General features: G+C 39.2%; 3 protein-coding genes across 4 annotated transcripts; 1 reads left to right on the top strand and 2 right to left on the bottom strand.

The window, feature by feature from the left end:
* Positions 1-1513: 1513 nt before the first annotated feature.
* Positions 1514-5377, top strand: cdx1a (caudal type homeobox 1a). Its single transcript, XM_085789935.1, has 3 exons — positions 1514-2039; positions 3136-3284; positions 4623-5377. Exons 1-3 carry the CDS (start codon positions 1694-1696, stop codon positions 4806-4808), a joined length of 681 nt encoding a protein of 226 aa, XP_085646061.1. The 5' UTR covers positions 1514-1693; the 3' UTR covers positions 4809-5377.
* Positions 5378-8452: 3075 nt separating this feature from the next.
* Positions 8453-12360, bottom strand: LOC146979912 (uncharacterized). 2 transcript variants are annotated; one of them, XM_085789931.1, is made up of 6 exons: positions 12089-12360; positions 10909-11232; positions 10492-10749; positions 10172-10390; positions 9969-10064; positions 8453-9836 (listed from the first exon to the last, which is right to left on the bottom strand). In XM_085789931.1, the coding sequence occupies exons 1-6, from the start codon at positions 12132-12134 to the stop codon at positions 9649-9651; spliced, it is 1131 nt and encodes a 376-aa protein (XP_085646057.1). In that variant the 5' UTR covers positions 12135-12360; the 3' UTR covers positions 8453-9648. The 2 variants fall into 2 exon arrangements, with proteins under 2 accessions (XP_085646057.1, XP_085646058.1); XM_085789932.1 differs by having other exon boundaries at positions 8485-9836; positions 10268-10390.
* Positions 12361-14390: 2030 nt separating this feature from the next.
* LOC146979911 (uncharacterized) lies at positions 14391-18449 on the bottom strand. Its single transcript, XM_085788638.1, has 6 exons — positions 18298-18449; positions 16707-16878; positions 16134-16462; positions 15734-15991; positions 15525-15632; positions 14391-14841 (listed from the first exon to the last, which is right to left on the bottom strand). Exons 1-6 carry the CDS (start codon positions 18344-18346, stop codon positions 14666-14668), a joined length of 1092 nt encoding a protein of 363 aa, XP_085644764.1. The 5' UTR covers positions 18347-18449; the 3' UTR covers positions 14391-14665.
* Between the last annotated feature and the right edge of the window lie 194 nt (positions 18450-18643).

The raw sequence follows: 18643 nt of genomic DNA, 5'->3' as shown, positions 1-18643 counted from the left end.
TCCGATCTACTTGCGGTTCATTGCATTTTGTATAATAGAAATTGTCAGCAACATTGTTTTTTTCCCATGCCAATAAAATACCACTGAATTGAACTTAAAAAATCACTGTACATCACTACATCATGTAAACATAAGTGCTAAAACCACATCCCTTTATATCTAGCCATGTTGGTTTCTCTCAGTGGCTATGATCTAATGTACTTCAAGTTTCTCAAGACATACTGTATGAAGTTTGATGTTTATCTTGCTCTTGCTTTAATGCTCAGGCTTGTGGCACTTATGTCTCCATTAACATGAGCCTGTCTCATGCTGCGAGCTGTCAGTTGTTATAGCTGATAATGAGTGTTCTGACCAAGATATGGGCATGAATCTTTTATGAGTGTTTGAGCAGATTTGAGATGCAGATGAACCCACAGATGAATATACAGTTCAACAACATCAACTTATTGTGGAAAAGTCATGAAGTCTGCAGCAAGTTGGACAGAGAATAAACATTGGACATAATGATTGTATAGTATGTTTGTAGACGGCAAATTTGAGTATCTGGTGGATCACTGGCCTGGTGAATTACCTGCTGGTATGTAGATTTTTGCTGCCCTCATGTGGTTGCTTTTTTTTAAAGAGGGGTTTACTGTAAGTGGAAAATAGTGCCACTTCAGACCCACTCACAGGTTTGATGTACCTGATAAACACAAAAGTACCTAAATGAAACAGTTACTGTATGAGATGCTTTTATGTAAATCATGCTATCATCTCTTTCAACTTGTCTTAACAGTGAATAGGCAAATACCTTCAGGCCTCAACATTAGTCTGACAGCTACAATTAGACCTACTGTAAAGATTGACATTTACATAAAATATAATAATAGTAATTATAACTATAAAGAAAATAGAAAATAGGTTGGGTGCTCTCTCTCTCTCTCTCTCTCTCTCCAATATGAATCTGGAGCACAACATGATATCAAAATAATCCACTGCTACACAAATAATGCATGTGTTGTTTTCTAATTTAGTGTAGGCTACATATTCTCAAATACAACTGTTTCCAGGCCAAAAACAAAACTAAAACTAAACTAAACTCATGTACAAGTACAAGAGCATCATATCCACTACTTGGCCTTGTAGACAGATGAAAAAGTTGGACAACATTTACAGAAAATGTGTTCAGATGTATTCTGCTTATTTATCAGTAATGCATGTTGTAGCCTAATATGCTCTGGTATTGGTTTTAATGAACTTCTTGAAATTTTAAGCCGATTCATAGTTTAATATACAATCTCTGTGTGCTGGATATCACATGAGCACACTACGTGCACACAGGCCTGCACGTAATATACCCACACGCACGCCACACGCACCTTATATGATGGCCTTATCACGTCTGATCCACCGGGGTAAAAAATGAGGGTCAACGGCCTCGTCGCGCCAAGACGAGCAGGCAGGTGGGTTGCAGGTAAACCGTGACGTCATGTTGATACTTTTGAACTCCTTGGCAGTAAATCTATAAAGGTGTGTAGTCTTCCTGCACAGGTGGTGCAGTAATAAGCCTGGACCTTAGACTGGAGTGGGAACAGAGCGCCAGCGGGTTTTGCCGGGAGGAAACACACACGTCCGGAGGCCTAACATGAGCCAGGAGGTTTGAATCCCCGAGGTCTACTGAGAGCCCCCCACCCCACCCCACCTGTCGGACGGTATGTACCCCGGTTCGCAGTCCGCCAGACACCCGACTCAGGCTCTGTCCATGAACAGTCAGTACATCCCGCCTCCGTATGACTTCACCGGTTATCACCACGTCCCGGGGGTCGGTGACCCGTCCGCGAGCGCCTGGAACTCGCTCTACGCGCCCCGGGAGGAGTATCCGTACGGCTTCCCGGGGTCAAGCCCCAGCGCCGGGCAGGTCAGCTTCGCCTCCCCGGAGCTGAGCGGCACGCCCACCGCCGCTGGAGGGGGTTCGTTCCCCCCGTACAACTTCATCTCCGGACAGGACCCATTCAGCAGTAGGAGGAGACTGCATGAAACCTCCAGACCGTCCGGTTCAGGTAGGACTTCATCATAACATAGAAACTGGACGAAGCCTTAGAGGTCAACATGTTGGCTTGATATAGGCTATTTGTTGTGATCAAGCACTGGCTTCCATTTTTAGATATGATTAAGCATTTCATTTGCCTGTGTAATCTTGGAGTTTCTTAGAAATAGTGTTTGGTTTTGTCATGTAGTTTCTGATAACAAAACAGGTATGTTTTAAACCACAAACAAACAGGAAGCAACGTCTTGATAACACACTATGATTAAGGATGCTCAAACAAACACAATTCTTGTTTTGAGATATGGTCCCATGGTGCGTGAGAAACTAAACCAAAGGAGTTGAGTGGGAGTGCAGCTGACAAATATGGTAAAACACATTTTCATTGATGGTAACCATTTCAACACAGTGGAACGAGACTGCACACACATTCATCAATCTTTTCACCTCTCCCTTCCGCCAGCAAGATGTCAATAAGAGAACTAACAGTGGAGTCTGCAGAAGTGTTGCTCCCCACCCTCTCTGTCCACTGGGTGGGTGCAAAAGGTTTACAGACATACTAGATAACACAATCACAGCAGGAAGTTTCTGCAGAAGTTAAACCCTCTGTAGAGAGAAGCCTCAGGCCTTGTGTGTGTGTATGTGTGTGTGTCTTAGTCTGCCTCAATCGATGCTGTCACACCGTCAAGATTTCAGATCAATAACTCACTGACTCACCCTTTCCAAAGAGTGCATGTGTGTGTCTGTGTACCTGTGCGCAAACATGCATGTCAATGAATAGCTGCCTGTGTAAACACCACTCACAGTGATAAGGAGAACCACTGATGCAATGCAGTGGGGAGTCTTTACATTAGTTATAGTTAATGTGATTGATAGAGCTGATGAGGCTTTAAGTGGCGCCTGAACTTGAACGTGGCACCAGACGTCTTCACATTAGGCGTTTGTTTGGCCACGACGCCTCACACGTCACATGACTCACTGACAATCTAATCATAATGTGTTACTGGTAGGAACGAAGACAGGGGAGGACACACTGTTTACCCACATTCACCCCATCAATCATCCAATTTCATGTTGTTGTGTAATTCAGGATTGTTTTTTGCACGACTTAGGAGGGAAGACTCGCACTAAGGACAAGTACAGGGTGGTGTACACTGACCACCAACGCCTAGAGCTGGAGAAGGAGTTTCAGTTCAACCGCTACATCACCATGAGGAGGAAGACCGAGCTGTCGATGGCACTTAGTCTCTCAGAGAGACAGGTGAGTGGACTGGACCACATTCAGTCACAGTGCACAAGAAAAGAGAATCCAAGGGACCTGATGGAAATTAGCAGACGTGAATCTCAGGGAAACGTTAACCTCAAACCACAGACTGTGTATAAAAAGCCTCAAACTCTTAAGAATTGTCAAAATCTATTGCGAGATTAGCTTTCAAGGATTTTCATCCTCGCTCTTTAAAAGTTGATCCTGAAAAACATTTCACATTTTTCACATCACATTTTTAAATGAAGGGAAAAAAAGCTACATCCACTGTATCTGCTGAGGAAGTCTGCAAGATGCAGCCCAAAGCTCCAGTTAAAGCTGGTAGTCCCCCCCCCCCCCCTTTTTTTTTAAATTGTGTGACTTTCGCTGTACAGTAGCCACTGACTATTGCAGTAACAACTGTAGCTGCAATTACTGGAAACACAGATATGAGTGCCCCTTGCACCAGGTCGGTGATAAACCACATTATGTGTGCCTGTGGCACCAAAACCCTAAAGTGTCCTGGATTGAGCAAACATGGGTTTTGATCAAATTCCCACTGGAAACAGACCGAACCTGTGATTTAAGTTAGTTAGTTCGTTTAGTTAGTTAAGTTAGTTAGATACATCTAACTTTTAGGGTCCAGGCAGATGTATTAATGGTTGATAGTGTCCTGCAGCACTAATGAAATCAAAAGTATTTGTCAATATGGGGGACGTGGCAATTTGTCTTTATGAAAAACACAATTTGGTCTGTTGTCATTGACCGCACTTCCTATTTTAATGTTTGTTCGACGTGGGGTTGGGCTGTGAAAGAGAGAGAGAAGGCAAGTTATGCAAAGGTTATGATTCTTTTTTTCTCATGTGTTTTACACTGATAGCTGTAAATTTATGCCCCTCGCCTATAATACTTACACAGCACACATTAGCAGAAAGTTCTTCAACAATCTCATTTGGGAAAACCAGCTGTATGATAGAAAACCTCTGTAAACTGTAATGTTGTGTGGCTGCACAAAGCATTTGACATAAGTAGTGGTAATGGTGAAACCCTCTCTCCGGCTTTTATAATGCTGTTATTGTTATTATTGGGGGTTTTTTCTGTCTACTTATTTTACTTGGTAAACCCACAGCTGAGTGAGAGTGGTTGCAGCGTCTTAAGTAATTCTGGGAAAATGACATTACTAGAGCAGAAGTAGAGGCAGCAGGGCAAAATAAGTTTGCACAAAGAGTAAAATTAAAGAACATCCTATTTACGATAAAAGGCTGATCCATACTTTCTGTTATGTGTCATTTTCAACCTAACTAATCTAGTAGTTATGTTATTACATATTAAATTTGTGTTTTTTCTGTGTTTCAGGTGAAGATCTGGTTTCAGAACAGACGTGCCAAAGAGAGGAAAATCAACAGGAAGAAGCTGCAGCATTCCCAGCAGGCCACCACCACTACACCCACCCCACCTGTACTAGGTGGACCCACTGACATTCATGTCACCACCAGCCCCAGCAGCAATATTCTGTCTGATGCAATATCAGAGGATTACTAAGTGGATTTCAAATGGAGGACTGATGTGTACATAGAGTTTTTTTTAAATAAGTTTACCACAGAATGAATGAAGATGATTCACATCAAGGTAATGTTATAATGCTGCACTCTCTGCCTCTCACACTAACAAGCACTACTGATCTTTTTTACTGATCGTCTCTGGTAGTCCAAGTGACAATTATGTTGTGTTAAAGTAATTTTTAACCTTTCACGTTGACGGAAAGGCATGTTGAAATGTTCTCGGTTGATTGGGTAAAAGAGGATGTGTGCGTGTGTCTGTGTGTTCTTCTATCTGCTATCTGAAAAAGAAAGAGGAATAATGTGTCTTGGTTTCTTTTCTCTTCCTTTTTGGTCTCACTATCATAACCTTAAAGCAGAAATTAAAATGGCTGCAGGATATTGAGTCGAGATATCATAAACCAACATCTCTGGTTATTTTTTAGAGAAGTACAGATACTGTAAGTCATGGTAAAATAGATTGAGAAATTGTCTTCTTGTTTTTTTTTTTTTTTTTTACTACTGATGAAACAAATCTTATAGTAAACATTATACCAAGTTCACCAACCCTCTAATGCTCTAATGTTTTTTCTGTTGAAAATTGAGGTAGGATATACATATTTTACAGGTTTGAGGGCAGCTACATATATAGCTTAATGGATGGGGTGAAGAAATGTTGAGGAAAAAAAGGAAGTTAAAGCAGTGAGATTTCAGTGAGAAAGATGTGGGATATTTAGTGATAAATGGTTGTAAAATAGGACATAAAACATTTAATGCAAACATTTTTTACTTTTTTCTTTGTTTTTCTTAGTTGCAACATTGTCGTATAAGAAAGAACCTTAGAGGAACATGATTAAAAATGACCATGGAATGAGTCTTTCAGACGGCAGTGTTTAGCCACATCCTGAAAAACAGCTGTAGATAGCTCAACCACATGACTCATGGTCTTGGGTCACCCGACTGCTAAACACAGAAACTCAGCCCTGTCTTGAACCTGTGAGAGTGTTTCAGCTGAAGAAAGTCAATGCTTCTTTTGTGCACGTATGAAAAATAAGTATGTACGACACATGTAGTCCATGCTGACACGTATGTACACAGTGCTGTCTGCAAATCATATTGAAGAAGTTGAAGAAAAGTGACAAATGTAGCAATGCAAATAGACCGGACCGGTCAACCGAGGGTTGCAAAACGCTGTCAAAATAAACCACTGTACCACAATCTTTGTGCAACTCATGTATTCTTTCACTCAGGATGTGCATTGAATTTCCTTCTTTTCTCATAGCACTTTTTGTTTCTAATTAGTTGATTGTGTTGAATTATTATTATTATTATGTTGAATCAGAGGGCTATCTTGGTTTGTTGGGTAAAGTTTTATCGATTTATCAATAATAGTATATCCATTAGCACAAACCACAGTCACCCTGCAGCTGTGAAATTGCCTCCACTGCTCCACAATTATCTAAAACTTCTCCAGAGAAGTTTCCTCCAAACTTCAGGTCTTAAAAGAAGAAATATCAGTGGTATGAAGTACCTGCCATGATATTATGATATTATTTTTGTTTTATACAATATTAATATTGACTACACTGCAATCTTAATGCTGCATCAGACAGATGTTTTCTCAGTATCTTACCTACGCTGCATTAAACAGCTGAACTCTACAAATGCTGAATGTGAAACAAATAGAAGTGCTGCATCAAACAATGCCACCAACCATACAAGCATGTTGATATACCCAGGACAGAAGGACTGGCACCACTCAAAAGCCTCAGTTTTACTGTTTAATGGTTTTGGCATGGAAAGACAACATCACATGAAAGAGTCACGACAATTATAAAATCTCCTGTTTTTATGGGGAAAAAAGTAAATGTTCAATTTTGATTCAACCAAACGTATGAAGAGTTTAGGTGCAACAGCTTAATCTCTTCTTTCGAATTCACTGCGTCGTGCACATATAAAATGAACTGCTAAAATAATCAACAAGTTGTTACCCACAAAATAATTAGCCTATACAAAAAGTAGAACAGGCTGACAGACCAGACGATAAAAAACGATAGCAAATTACTGAAGCAAGTTTATTACACTTCTCCTGTGTTGTCAATTATTTGCTTAGTAGATTATGTCAGTCAGATGTTCAACTGTGTTTCGATTCGAGGCCTCGACTAAGAAAGGATCTCAGGTGGTTATTTGAGGACACTACGGCTATCATGGACCATAAACACCAATTTTATGGTACTGTGAATCAGCTGAATAGTAGTCCATGGTTGTCAACCTTTAACCCCAAACTATCAAACCAAACCAAACATGTAACCTGCCTTTAATTAAACCTACATTGGACACCTTAGCACAGTGTTTTGCCATTGCTAAGCAAACCAAAGAAATATTATAAATACCAGCATGATCAAGACTGGAAATTCCCTTTGAAAATGGACGTTAAAACAGAAGTGGCAAAGCATTTAAAGAAGTATGCAACAGAGAGGAACTGAAGCAAACATAATTAAAGTTACAGTCAACTGAAATCAGGCCAGCCATTGGGAGACCTACATTATTTAAACCCACCCTGAGCTCATATCAACATGATAAGTTTCAAATAAACTCCTGGCCAATACCCATGTAATGACACAGATGAAGTCTCCACAAACCATTTCCACCTGATAAAAATGTTTTTCTTTCTGACTGTAGGTATGGCTTTAAGTATTGTTACTCAATTCAAGTTCTTTTATTCCACATACAGTTTCTTGTGCTTTGCTGTCGGCTTAATTCTGATCAATTTAAACAGATTAAAATGTATTGCTGTGCTGTTTATGTGATTAAAGTGCTCCTTTCAGGAAGGGATTTTATGCTGAGGAGAGGGTAGTGATCAACCTTGGCACATTCAAGGTTCAAAGTTTTGATCTTGTCGCATGTTCAAGCAATAAAATCTTTGAATCATGAATGCGGAGAGGATTGCTGCGGAAATTCTCCTGTATGAGCTTACATCCTGCCATTTAGGGTGTCGCTGCCTGTCCCTTGTTCACCTGCTGCACAATGTATCACGATTAAAAAATGGTTATAAATTACATACAGGTAGGTTCACCTGATCAAGCCCTCAGTTGCATGGAGCTTAATTCAATCCTGGACCAATTACTGCATATTTCTAAACCATAAACATTTATGACAGACTGTTGGTGTATACTAGGTCATAAACCATCATCACCAAGTCAACAGTACTGATTTTCTGTTAATCACAAATAATTAGCATGAATATCCACAATGTTTCATGTCTGAAATAACTCAAAATCTGAATTATTCAGCTATCACAAGGTTTATTTTTGTTAACGTTGGTTTAACACCACTGAGCTATCTCTTCTGTCAGACACACTCTAAACCAAAAGCCACAGAGCAATAGGAAACAGATTGAAGTAAATATAGGAAATGCAGCTTGATGGTGTTACCTGATTAAAAATAACTTCTCATGCACTCAGAATCTGACAAATCGTTCAGATGATTGCCCTTGGACTGCAAAACCCCAGTTTAAAGAAATCAACGTTGAAACTTTTGTCCCGATTGTCTCCAGATGAAAAACAAAACTGTCAACAAAACACTTTTTAAAACATGTTTCTCCTCTGCTGCTAACTCATTGTATCAACTAATCAGTCATTGTGAATAAAAACATATCATATTTCAGAGGCAACTGCATACTGTGCTTGCAGGCATCTCTGGGATATGGCCTAAATGTATTTGTTATAAATAAAAACTAAAGTTGTATGTTACTTACCGTATGTCTAAAACATACACACACTAACATTTAGACAATTCCTGACTTTATGTAAGTAGCATGATTCAAAATGCACAACCCATTTCCTGTAAATAAGAAATAAAAGGAAGTATAAGGATATTTTAATCAATGAAAGGATGAGAGACGTTTTTAACAGCATGTAATGAGGTTTTCTTTAATATCACACCCTGCAACTGATAAGCCATTTGTGAAATCAACTGCTCATGAGAAAAAGCAGAAGTGCTTACATCATGGAAACAACCACTTGCTTGCGACAAACTTCCACAGAGACAAGACGTTTCATTACAAACAAATCTTAAGGCCGGAAAGTTAGAGCAGTGGAGTTCAGACTCACATGCACGCACCACTACACCAAACAGCTAATACATCTACTTTTGCAGTGCACACTGTACCAGACATTTTTGAAAAATATATTCTTACCACCCAAACCATACATATTTCTATATTTGCCTTAAAACCCACTGGCCCGCCGTGTGGGTTTTAAGGTTAATAAATACATTTTAAGTAACTGAAAACTTTTTTTTACTTTTTTTTTACTTTTTACTTTGACACTAAGTTACTAAATTGAAAGTTGCCATTTGAAATTAAATGTAAACACTGATGACTGCCAAACATAACTATGCTGATGGTGAGTATATACTGTACTGTTGACTGCCAAGCACTGTAACACTAAAAATATTGTGGCGACAATGTTCATCTTAAAAAAATTATATCATTATTATTGCAAGTTTAAGTAAATGTGCTGATGTAGGCTGTTAGAGCAAGGAGTAAAAACAAGAAGGTCACTCATCATGGAAACACAAATTATTTTTAAAGATATCATTAAATAATTTACAAAAAACTAATTACAACATGATTCAAATGATGGAAATGTAATGTCCTGAGGCCTGGAGGCAAATATTCAGATGGAAAGTCAAATAAGACCGGATGATTTGATGCACAGTGGTAAACAACCCAGACTTGTGGTATTCGAAAAAACCTGTGTGCGTTCTCATGTGTTGTATTTTTCCTATCGGAGATCAGATGAAATGAAGTTTTAGGTCCTCCAGACAGGGAGCAGCTCAAATCACCTGTCTTTACGGACCGTGGCGTACACGCAGTCATTTCCGGCTGGTTCAGCAGTCTGCCTTGGTCGCCCTGAGAACTTGACTTGGCCGTACTCCACCTCCACCTCCTCCTTCTGCTTCACCTGCCTCGTCTGCCGCTGCAGGATCCTGACATCCGCATAGGTCAGTTCCTGTTCATCAGCTTCCTCTGCAGGGAGGACAGAAGAGTTGGCACAAACACATCATGTTTCCAGTGAATGTTAAAGAAATAGCACCAATTACTCTTTTAATCTGCAGGGAGACCAAAGAAGCCAAGGAAAAGGGAGGTTGAGTTTTGTACCTGCAGGTGTGTTGCCCTTCTTCTTTTTCTGGGTATAGATGACAGCTACACCGACCACTAAGAGAATCAGCAGCGCTGAGAGTGCACCAGCCATTACTAGAAAAATGGTTTCAGTAAGAGACACAAGAGAGAGGAGGTTTATGGAGACAAAAAAATAAGAGAAATGACATGAATCCACTGCGGCAGAGATTGTTTTCACTTACTAATGTAAAATAGGTCACTGCTGATGGAGGGAGGCTGAATGATGGATGTGATATTATTGGAGGGCTTAACTGACACTGTGATGTTGGTCTCCTTACCCACAGTGGTGTCTGTGCCTGCTGTGGTTGTTGTTGGCGATGGAATACACAGTGTGTTATTGGCTGCATACACCCACTTTGATATGTGTGTCCCATTGATGTCACAATCAATGTAGGTGAAGCCTTATGGGAAATAAACAGATGAAGTATAACTGATGTACACAGCAACCACAATCATCAGTCTCTGCATCGTCACATTGTTTTCTACTCATGTTCTCACTCACCACAGCTAGAAATCTTCTCCACATCAGAGACAAGACTGACATTGTTCTTGACTGAGCAGGTTAGAAGTCCTGAGACGTTTTGTTTCAGTATGATGGTGTTATTCTGGTTATTTCCAGAGAGGAGCTTGTCATCTGTCAGTGTGCGTCCATCCAGAGTCCAGCTGTACTCAGGACTGTCCCCTCCCTCAGAGAGACAGGACGCCTTCACCTCTCCCTGGGACAGACAGATATGTTCCAGCAGCACAGAGGACACAGGAGCTGAGGGAAACACACACTGATGTTTTATGTTGCCAGAAACAGTTTTCAATAAGGAGCAGGCTGGAGAGGTTTATCAGTGAAATATGATGTATGTGGTCAGTCAATATAAGTAAATTCAACAGAAAGCAAAACCCTTTTCTTATTATTTTTTTTTTTTACCTTGGATGAACAGCTGTAGAGTCCGTGTCTCTGTGTTCTTTCCTTGGTAATCAAACGTGTTTAGGGTATAATTACCACCATCACTCCTGCTCAGATCATTGATCCTAAATGTTCCATCACTGGGAGTGAAGATGGATCTGTTTTCTAACTGATTAGATACAATCTTATTGTCTTTCACATCCAGTATTATCTGTGATGTGTTGAACACCAGTCGGAATCTGTATATGTCTGAGGCGCTGTCCAACAGCCGTAGGACCAGAGTTCCTCCCAAAGCTCCATAACACTGAGCTCCATCCTGTCTGCCGTCACAGTGGGTTTCCACAGCTGGAAAATGATTGAAAATAGATTGTCAAAGAAAAGCATCAGTATCACAGTTCATTTTTGATCGTGTAATTTACCAGACTGATCATGATAGTATTTTAAATAATGAGCTAAGACAGAGATAGTGGGTTTGTTGCAGCAGCAGCTCTGAGTGCCACACAGGTTCAGCTAACTGAGCCATTTTCCCTTTTCCACAGGATTTTCTACATCAGACATTTTGACTTGTCACAGTAGAAAAAACAGAACTGCATTTGTGAATTGATCTCTTTAGCTGCTTCAGTGCCCGGGTGCTGCTGTTTGCTCATGCTTATTCACTGGCCAACTGTGCTGATTTAACTGGGAAACTTGAACAGAGCAACGTTATTGTTAATGTTGTTAGTAACATCCCAAATTTCCTGCTATGACAAGTCAAACCATCTGCTGTAAAAAAATAAAATAAAATAAAATAAAAAAGCCTTTTAGTCAGTTTGTTGATTCACTTTTACAATGAAACTGAATTATGTCACTGGCTTTATTTTTGGAAAACTATATAAAATGATACACAATACTCAGAGAATATTTCTTCACTTTTGGGAATAGAAAAATAGATGATGGTGTTTTTTTTCTGTTTTGTTTTGTTTTTGTGTAAAATTATACAAGGGATATTTTAAGAATGAATTCAGCGTGCACAGGGTCAATTAACCTGACTGCAAACAATGACTTTCCATTCCAGTATTATTTAACAAGAAATATAGAAATAAATTGGACAAAAAAAGATTGTATATTATCTTAATGCTGTGTAAAATTGTTGCAGCTCAAAAACCAAGTAAAAGTATGTTAAACCAAATATTAAGCCACATGAAAAAGCTGAGCCGCTCACCATGAGAAACTCCAAGCAGCATCAGCAGTCCCACCGCGGCTTTCATGTCTTCTCACTGTTCAGCCTCCGTTCAGCGGCTCTGGGACAAACCTGTCGCCTATTTCACCCAAAAGCGAAGAGCACGTGTGTCCTGTCGGAGATCAACCTCAGAGCAGAACATGTTAAAACTTCAATCAAGTGGAGCACTCTTGTCTTCATCTTTTTGTGGGCAGAGAGGAGAACAGGAAGTGTTAAGCATTTCACTTCCCCTTCAGTCTATAAAAAGAGAGCCTGTGTGTGATGGACTGAGAGGAGAGACAGAAGCATTCCTCCTTTAAACCGAAAGAGAATTTGAGTCCATATCCAACAAATTAGCAATTACAAAATAGATCTTGTTGAATTTCCATCTCGGCATTTGTGACTAAATAGGCATAGGATAAATAAATCATAGATCATAGGTCATCTTTCTCATCCCTTGACATACAGTAACAAGTCATAATCATAGTTCACAGCTTGAGATTCTGTCTCAACTTCACTTCCCAAAACCCTCCAGCACGTAATTCTTTACAAGGACAAAAATAATTATTGGACACAAAGCGTGAAGTGAAAAGAAAAAAATGAGAATTTAACAGAGAATATTGTTAAGTTAGGGCACTTTGTTGTGTTTTCTTTTGTCAGATAAACAAACACCAGTGGACTCTTGAGAATACATTATCTGATACATACACAACATAGCTTAAAAATTGACTAATGTGGATATAATTCAGAATTACCATAACATGATTTTGATTTTGATTTTTCATTGCTGCAGTAATAATTGAAATACTTTCTTTTTAATCAAATCCAAGAAGCAAAACAGTAGAGTGACAACATCAGCCTTAACTACAGCACGGTTCATGACGTTGCTGCCTTGTTGCAACACTATCTTTATAGGGCATTGTATTATTTTCAGTGCAAAACCACGGCAAACTTTCAAACTAGTCACAATGCCAAAAGCTTCCTGGAGATGTTTGTTGGTGCCATTTTTGGTTTGGTTTTCTTGTACCATGCCAATCACTTCACTGCAGTGGAAGCAAATCATTCAGCCCATTTGGCTCAGTTCCTGGTTTAGAGAGGAGGTTGTGAACACACATAGGTTGTTCTTAGATTATCACACTTCGCACCACCTATTTTCTCACGTTGGCATGTGGCTCACGTTGTTTCTCTATAATGTTCCTGTTTGACTCGTAGAAGTTATTTTTAACAAGTCAGCCCCCAACCCCTGTCTTTGCTTCCTTTTCTCTTCTCCTTAGATTATGTCGCCCTCTACAGGAAGCATGATGAAGGCAAGTGATTAAAACTCCTTAAAATGAACTCAACACGTTACACTTTCAGCAATAAGGTTGAGGTTATATTTCACATACTGTATCCAAAGAGGCAGAAGCCTATGAAATCAGTGTCAGCTGTATGATCGATTTAGGACAAATGCAAATATTGGTTCAATGATCAATATTTTTGCTGAATTGTTTGGATGTTTTCAACTGAGAGCTGCACTGATTAAAGAATCGTCTCTGAGCAACAGTAACCATGGGTAACGAGTTTGGACAATTCTAAGAGCACGTGGCTGACAGGTGTCCTGACACATGTCAGACCAACAGGTAAGTCAAATGATGCTTCAAAAAGTCCTAACAGACCGTTTGAAGCTGAACATTTACATTTGTCCTTATTCTCTCTTTGTCCTATCATTAGATTCTGTCATGATCTGGTGAATAAAGACAAACACCAAGACATGGAACAATGAACATGCATATTTGTCACCTATAATCACTAGAGACAGATTGAATACATATTTCTTTGAAAATTGTAATTTTTGGGCATTGAAATTACAGGTGACCAGATGGGTACAGTAGCTACACACAAGGCAAAAACCACAATACAAATGGATAAGTCACAGGATGGGTAGTGACTTTCCATTCAGTTGAGGAGTTTGGACCACTGCTTTATAGGTTCATTCATCCATCTCATTGGATTGAATCTTTAATTTGAGAATGATCATGTATCTGTGCAGTCAAAAAAAATGAAGCTCAGCTGCTTCAAAAGGGACAGATTTGCAGACTGATTTTAATTTGTATAAAATGAAAACGCAACAAACAACTTCCTATAATTTCAGCTTTTAATGATTCATGCTTAAAAATGGTTTGTTTACATCAGTGATGTTTATGAACATGGGAATCAAACCTTTCCTAAATATGTTCCATTAAGCAGAATGTTTATAGATGTTATAAAATGTGAGGAAATTGCATTGTAACAGTAAAAAAAAAAAACATGAAAATTGACAGTGAACTAACTTCCAAACTCATCATAAGTTGCATTTGACACTAAAAGCTTTATTTACACTGTCACATTCAACCCTGGAAGGTGATAGTAACAGGCTATATTTAGCATTAAATGCGTCTGTTATTATGATACACACTTTATTTTGTGAAACTCCACCTGGGATCAACAAGTAAACTGCATAAGCTTCATTCTGAGTGCACACTCATACAAGCACAAACCTTTTTCATTTATTTACACTGAGCTGATAAACTGACAGTATCCTGTAAAATGTAAACGATCAGGTCAACCCCTCAGTTCAATCACTGAGGAGTTCTCATAATCCATTGCTGGTGGGGTGACAGGCACTTTGGTTTTCTCGTACTTCCTCTTCTTCAAATGAAAAAACAGGAAAATGCCACCGACCAACAAAGTTGCCATGGCGAACAGCAAACCACATATGAGCAGAGAGCGACCTGTTCAAACAAGAGACACAAAGACCAGTTGTTATACCAACACAATGACGGCAGAGTTCATGTCTAGTGATTCTATAATATCAGCGACTCATGGTGGAGGTCCAAGTTACTGTGGCTGATTAAATGTCTATTGATAGTAGAAGTGTGTGTGAGGCTGTTGCATCTGAGAAATAAAAGAAAATCAGTTATGTCATATACTATACATCATGATCAGTGTAATAATAATAATTTGAAAACCATAGCTACCCTGTACCAAGGTTATTATAGTAAACTAAAACTAAATTTAGCTGTGAAAAAATAATTTAGTTAACTGAAATAAAAATAAAAATGACACTTTAAAAAAACTACAATGAACAATGCAAAACTAACCAAAACTAAATTGTGGATAAAATCAGCTTAGTTTTCATTTTCTTAGAAATGGCTAAAGTTTCAGGAAGAAAACGCCACAGTTCAATATGGAACTATTTAACGTAAATGTACTGTATTGTGATGAGGACTGATTTGTGTGATGCAACTAAAAGGGAAAAATCCTGCAAATGTGAAAGTTCATCTTTGGAGCTCTCACAGAAAGAAACTTCTACAAATCAAAGAGAATACCTAAAAAGCTAAAACTAGTCAGTTCCTCAATATAAAAACGAAACTTAAAAAACCATGCGTGACTGCTGCTGATTGATGGATGGTCTCCTTACCCACAGGGCCTGTGGTTGTTGGCGATGGAATACACAGTGTGTTATTGTCTGCATACACCCACTGTGATATGTGTGTCCCATTAATGTCACATTCGATGTGGATGAAGCCTTATGGGAAAGAAACAGATGAAGAATAACTGATGTACAGAGCAACCAACATCATCAGTGTCTGCATCGTCAGGTTGTTTTCTACTCATGTTCTCACTCACCACAGCTAGAAATCTGCACCTGATCAGAGACACGACTGACATTGTTCTTGACTGAGCAGGTCAGAAGTCCTGAGACGTCTTGTTTCAGTGTGATGATGTTAGTCTGATTATTTCCAGAGAGGAGCTTGTCATCTGTCAGTGTGCGTCCGTCCAGAGTCCAGCTGTACTCAGGACTGTCCCCTCCCTCAGAGAGACAGGACACCTTCACCTCTCCCTGGGACAGACAGTGATGGTCCAGCAGCACAGAGGACACAGGAGCTGAGGGAAACACACACTGATGTTTTATGTTGCCAGAAACAGTTTCCAATAAGGAGCAGGCTGGAGAGGTTTATCAATGAAATATGATGTATCTGGTCTGTCAATATTAATGAATTCAACAGAAAGCAAAACAGTTATTTACCTTGGATGAACAGCTGTAGAGTCTGTGGCATTAATATTTGTCCTTGGGAATTAAACGTGTTTAGGGTATATTCACCACCATCACTCCTGCTCAGATTATTGATCCTAAATGTTCTATCACTGGGAGTGAAGATGGATCTGCTTTCTAACTGATTAGTAAAAATCATATTCCCTTCCCCACTCAGTATTATCTGTGATGTGTTGAACACCAGACGGTATCTGTATATGTCTGAGGCGTTGTCCACCAGCCGTAGGACCGCATCTCCTCCCAAAGCTCCATAACACTGAGCTCCATCCTGTCTGCCGTCACAGTGGGTTTCCACAGCTGGAAAATGATTGAAAATAGATTGTCAAAGAAAAGCATCAGTATCACAGTTCATTTTTGTAATTTACCAGACTGATCATGAGATTATTTTAAATAATGAGCTATAGACAGAGATAGTGGGTTTGTTGCAGCAGCAACTCTGAGTCCCACACATGTTCAGCTAACTGAGCCATTTTCCCTTTTCCACAGGATTTTCCACATCAGACATTTTGACTTGTCACAGTAGAAAAAACAGAACTGCTTTCCAACTGATTAGTTAAAGTCTTATTCTCTTTCACATCCAGTATTGTCTCTGTGTTGAACACCAGTAGGAATCTGAATATGCCTGAGGCGCTGTCCATCAGCCGTAGGACCAGAGTTCCTCCCAAAGCTCCATAACACTGAGCTCCATCCTGTCTGCCGTCACAGTGGGTTTCCACAGCTGGAAAATTATGTGTAATTTACCAGACTGATCATGACTGACACACACACACACACACACACACACACACACACACACACACACACACACACACACACACACACACACACACACACACATACATTAAAACCAATGGTTTTAATTATTATAAAGGTTTCAAAGCTGATGATGGCTAATAGTACAATGTTTGCTGCATCAAACTACAAGTCGTCATGGTAACAACAGTAATTATGGTAGCTCAACTTAGGCCTGTGATCATCAAACACTGTGGGTTTAGCTATTATACTATAACAATATTTTCTGTAAAGCATTCTGTGTTTACATACAGTAAGTGAAGTTAAAGCAGATGTTTTTAATTAGATGTTTCTATTTGATGTTTTCTTCCGACAGCAATCACTTACATAGAGTGTTTGGTCTGAAACACGGGTCTGTCAGTCACTCTGCTCTGCTGTAAGCCGAGGAGAAAACTTTCCTTGTATCCTACAACCTTTATCCAATGAGGAGAGAGAACGGCAGAAAGGGGCGGTCCTCTCTGTGTGTGAGGGCGGGGACTGCTAACTCCATCGGCTGACAGGAAGTTAGCCAAAACGACCGGATCGCTTACTTCTGCTTTAACCTAACACACACTAACAGTGCATTTATTGTAACATTTTAATGAAACTCCTAAAACTTGCCAAATACTGTATACCTTTGGCAAGTTTTGGAGAAATTGAACAACAATAAGAAATGTGTATAAAATGTAATAATATTTAAGAAATATAACCAAACAAAATTATAAAAGAACCGTGTAACCTGATTGATTTTGCAATGTCTCACAATATACAGACAGGAACAAGTTCTTGTGTAAGAGCGCCATGCAATAAGCGAACATAACATTTCACCCAACAACTCATGTACAAACGTGGAGCCTCTTTAGAGAATTAATCTTGCAATCATTGCCCTATTTGCACACTTACTGTAATGAAATATATCACACATGATTTTTACATCTTGGCCTTGTAGCTGCTGCAAATATTAATGAGTGAGTCACTGTCAACCATTTTGTCACTTATATCAATGGCCGAGTTTTCATTAAAATAAAAAAATATAGTTATCAAAAATAGATTCGTTATTTTCTTATAAAATATAAAATATAATTTATCCACAGTAACTGAGAATTAAACCAAAGAAAGCTTAGCACACTTTATATCAGAAGTAAGTATGGCAGTAATAGTTCAAAGTTAAAAATAATAAAATAAATAATAATAATAATAATAATAAAAACATGTTTATATTTGATTAATTTCTGAATCATTAACATGGGTCCACATTTGAGCTCCATAAGATGCACACACTGTCCAAATTTAATTCCAATAGTGTAAAAATGCAGACAATGCCTAGTCCCACTGGTAAAAAATAATTTTAAAAAAAGCTGCTCACCATGAGAAACTCCGAGCAGCATCAGCATCAGTCCAACCACAGCCTCCATGTCTTGTCACTCTTCAGCCTCTGTTGAAGTCAGAAGATCTTAGACAAACTCCTCTTCTTCCCCTCAACATGCACATTCAACACTGAGGAGTCGGAGATGTGTCGATGTGATGAGAAGTTCGTAGAACCACTTGTAACCACTTGTTTTTATAATTGAGAGGAGGAAGAGGAAGTAGTGGCCAAAAGGGGTGATACATATAATTGGCACATAGGCTAACTGCAGCTGTGACAACACTCTCATTACTGTAATTGAGTAGTTTTTTTGTGTAGCCTACTAGTAGCCTACTTTTTTGAGTGA

Source organism: Trachurus japonicus, chromosome 10 (genome assembly GCF_045865225.1).
Source record: "Trachurus japonicus isolate A0001 chromosome 10, Traja_1.0".
Taxonomy (NCBI): domain Eukaryota; kingdom Metazoa; phylum Chordata; class Actinopteri; order Carangiformes; family Carangidae; genus Trachurus; species Trachurus japonicus.
The sequence above is the reverse complement of the archived record's forward strand: the minus strand, read 5'-3'. Positions and strand labels throughout refer to the sequence as shown.

Bases quoted from the DNA above. Each gene is read 5' to 3' on its own strand.
- cdx1a (XM_085789935.1), top strand. From the start codon at position 1,694: ATGTACCCCGGTTCGCAGTCCGCCAGACACCCGACTCAGGCTCTGTCC. The intron at 2,040-3,135 runs GTAGGACTTCAT...TGCACGACTTAG, and splicing joins CTCCAGACCGTCCGGTTCAG to GAGGGAAGACTCGCACTAAG. The intron at 3,285-4,622 runs GTGAGTGGACTG...TCTGTGTTTCAG, and splicing joins TTAGTCTCTCAGAGAGACAG to GTGAAGATCTGGTTTCAGAA.
- LOC146979911 (XM_085788638.1), bottom strand. From the start codon at position 18,346: ATGGAGGCTGTGGTTGGACTGATGCTGATGCTGCTCGGAGTTTCTCAT. The intron at 15,633-15,733 runs GTGAGTGAGAAC...CTTTCCCATAAG, and splicing joins GGTGCAGATTTCTAGCTGTG to GCTTCATCCACATCGAATGT. The intron at 14,842-15,524 runs GTAAGGAGACCA...TGTCTCTTGTTT, and splicing joins AACAACCACAGGCCCTGTGG to GAACAGGTCGCTCTCTGCTC.
- LOC146979912 (XM_085789931.1), bottom strand. From the start codon at position 12,134: ATGAAAGCCGCGGTGGGACTGCTGATGCTGCTTGGAGTTTCTCATG. The intron at 11,233-12,088 runs GTGAGCGGCTCA...ATCATTTTCCAG, and splicing joins GCTGCTTGGAGTTTCTCATG to CTGTGGAAACCCACTGTGAC. The intron at 9,837-9,968 runs GTACAAAACTCA...TCCTCCCTGCAG, and splicing joins GAAGGGCAACACACCTGCAG to AGGAAGCTGATGAACAGGAA.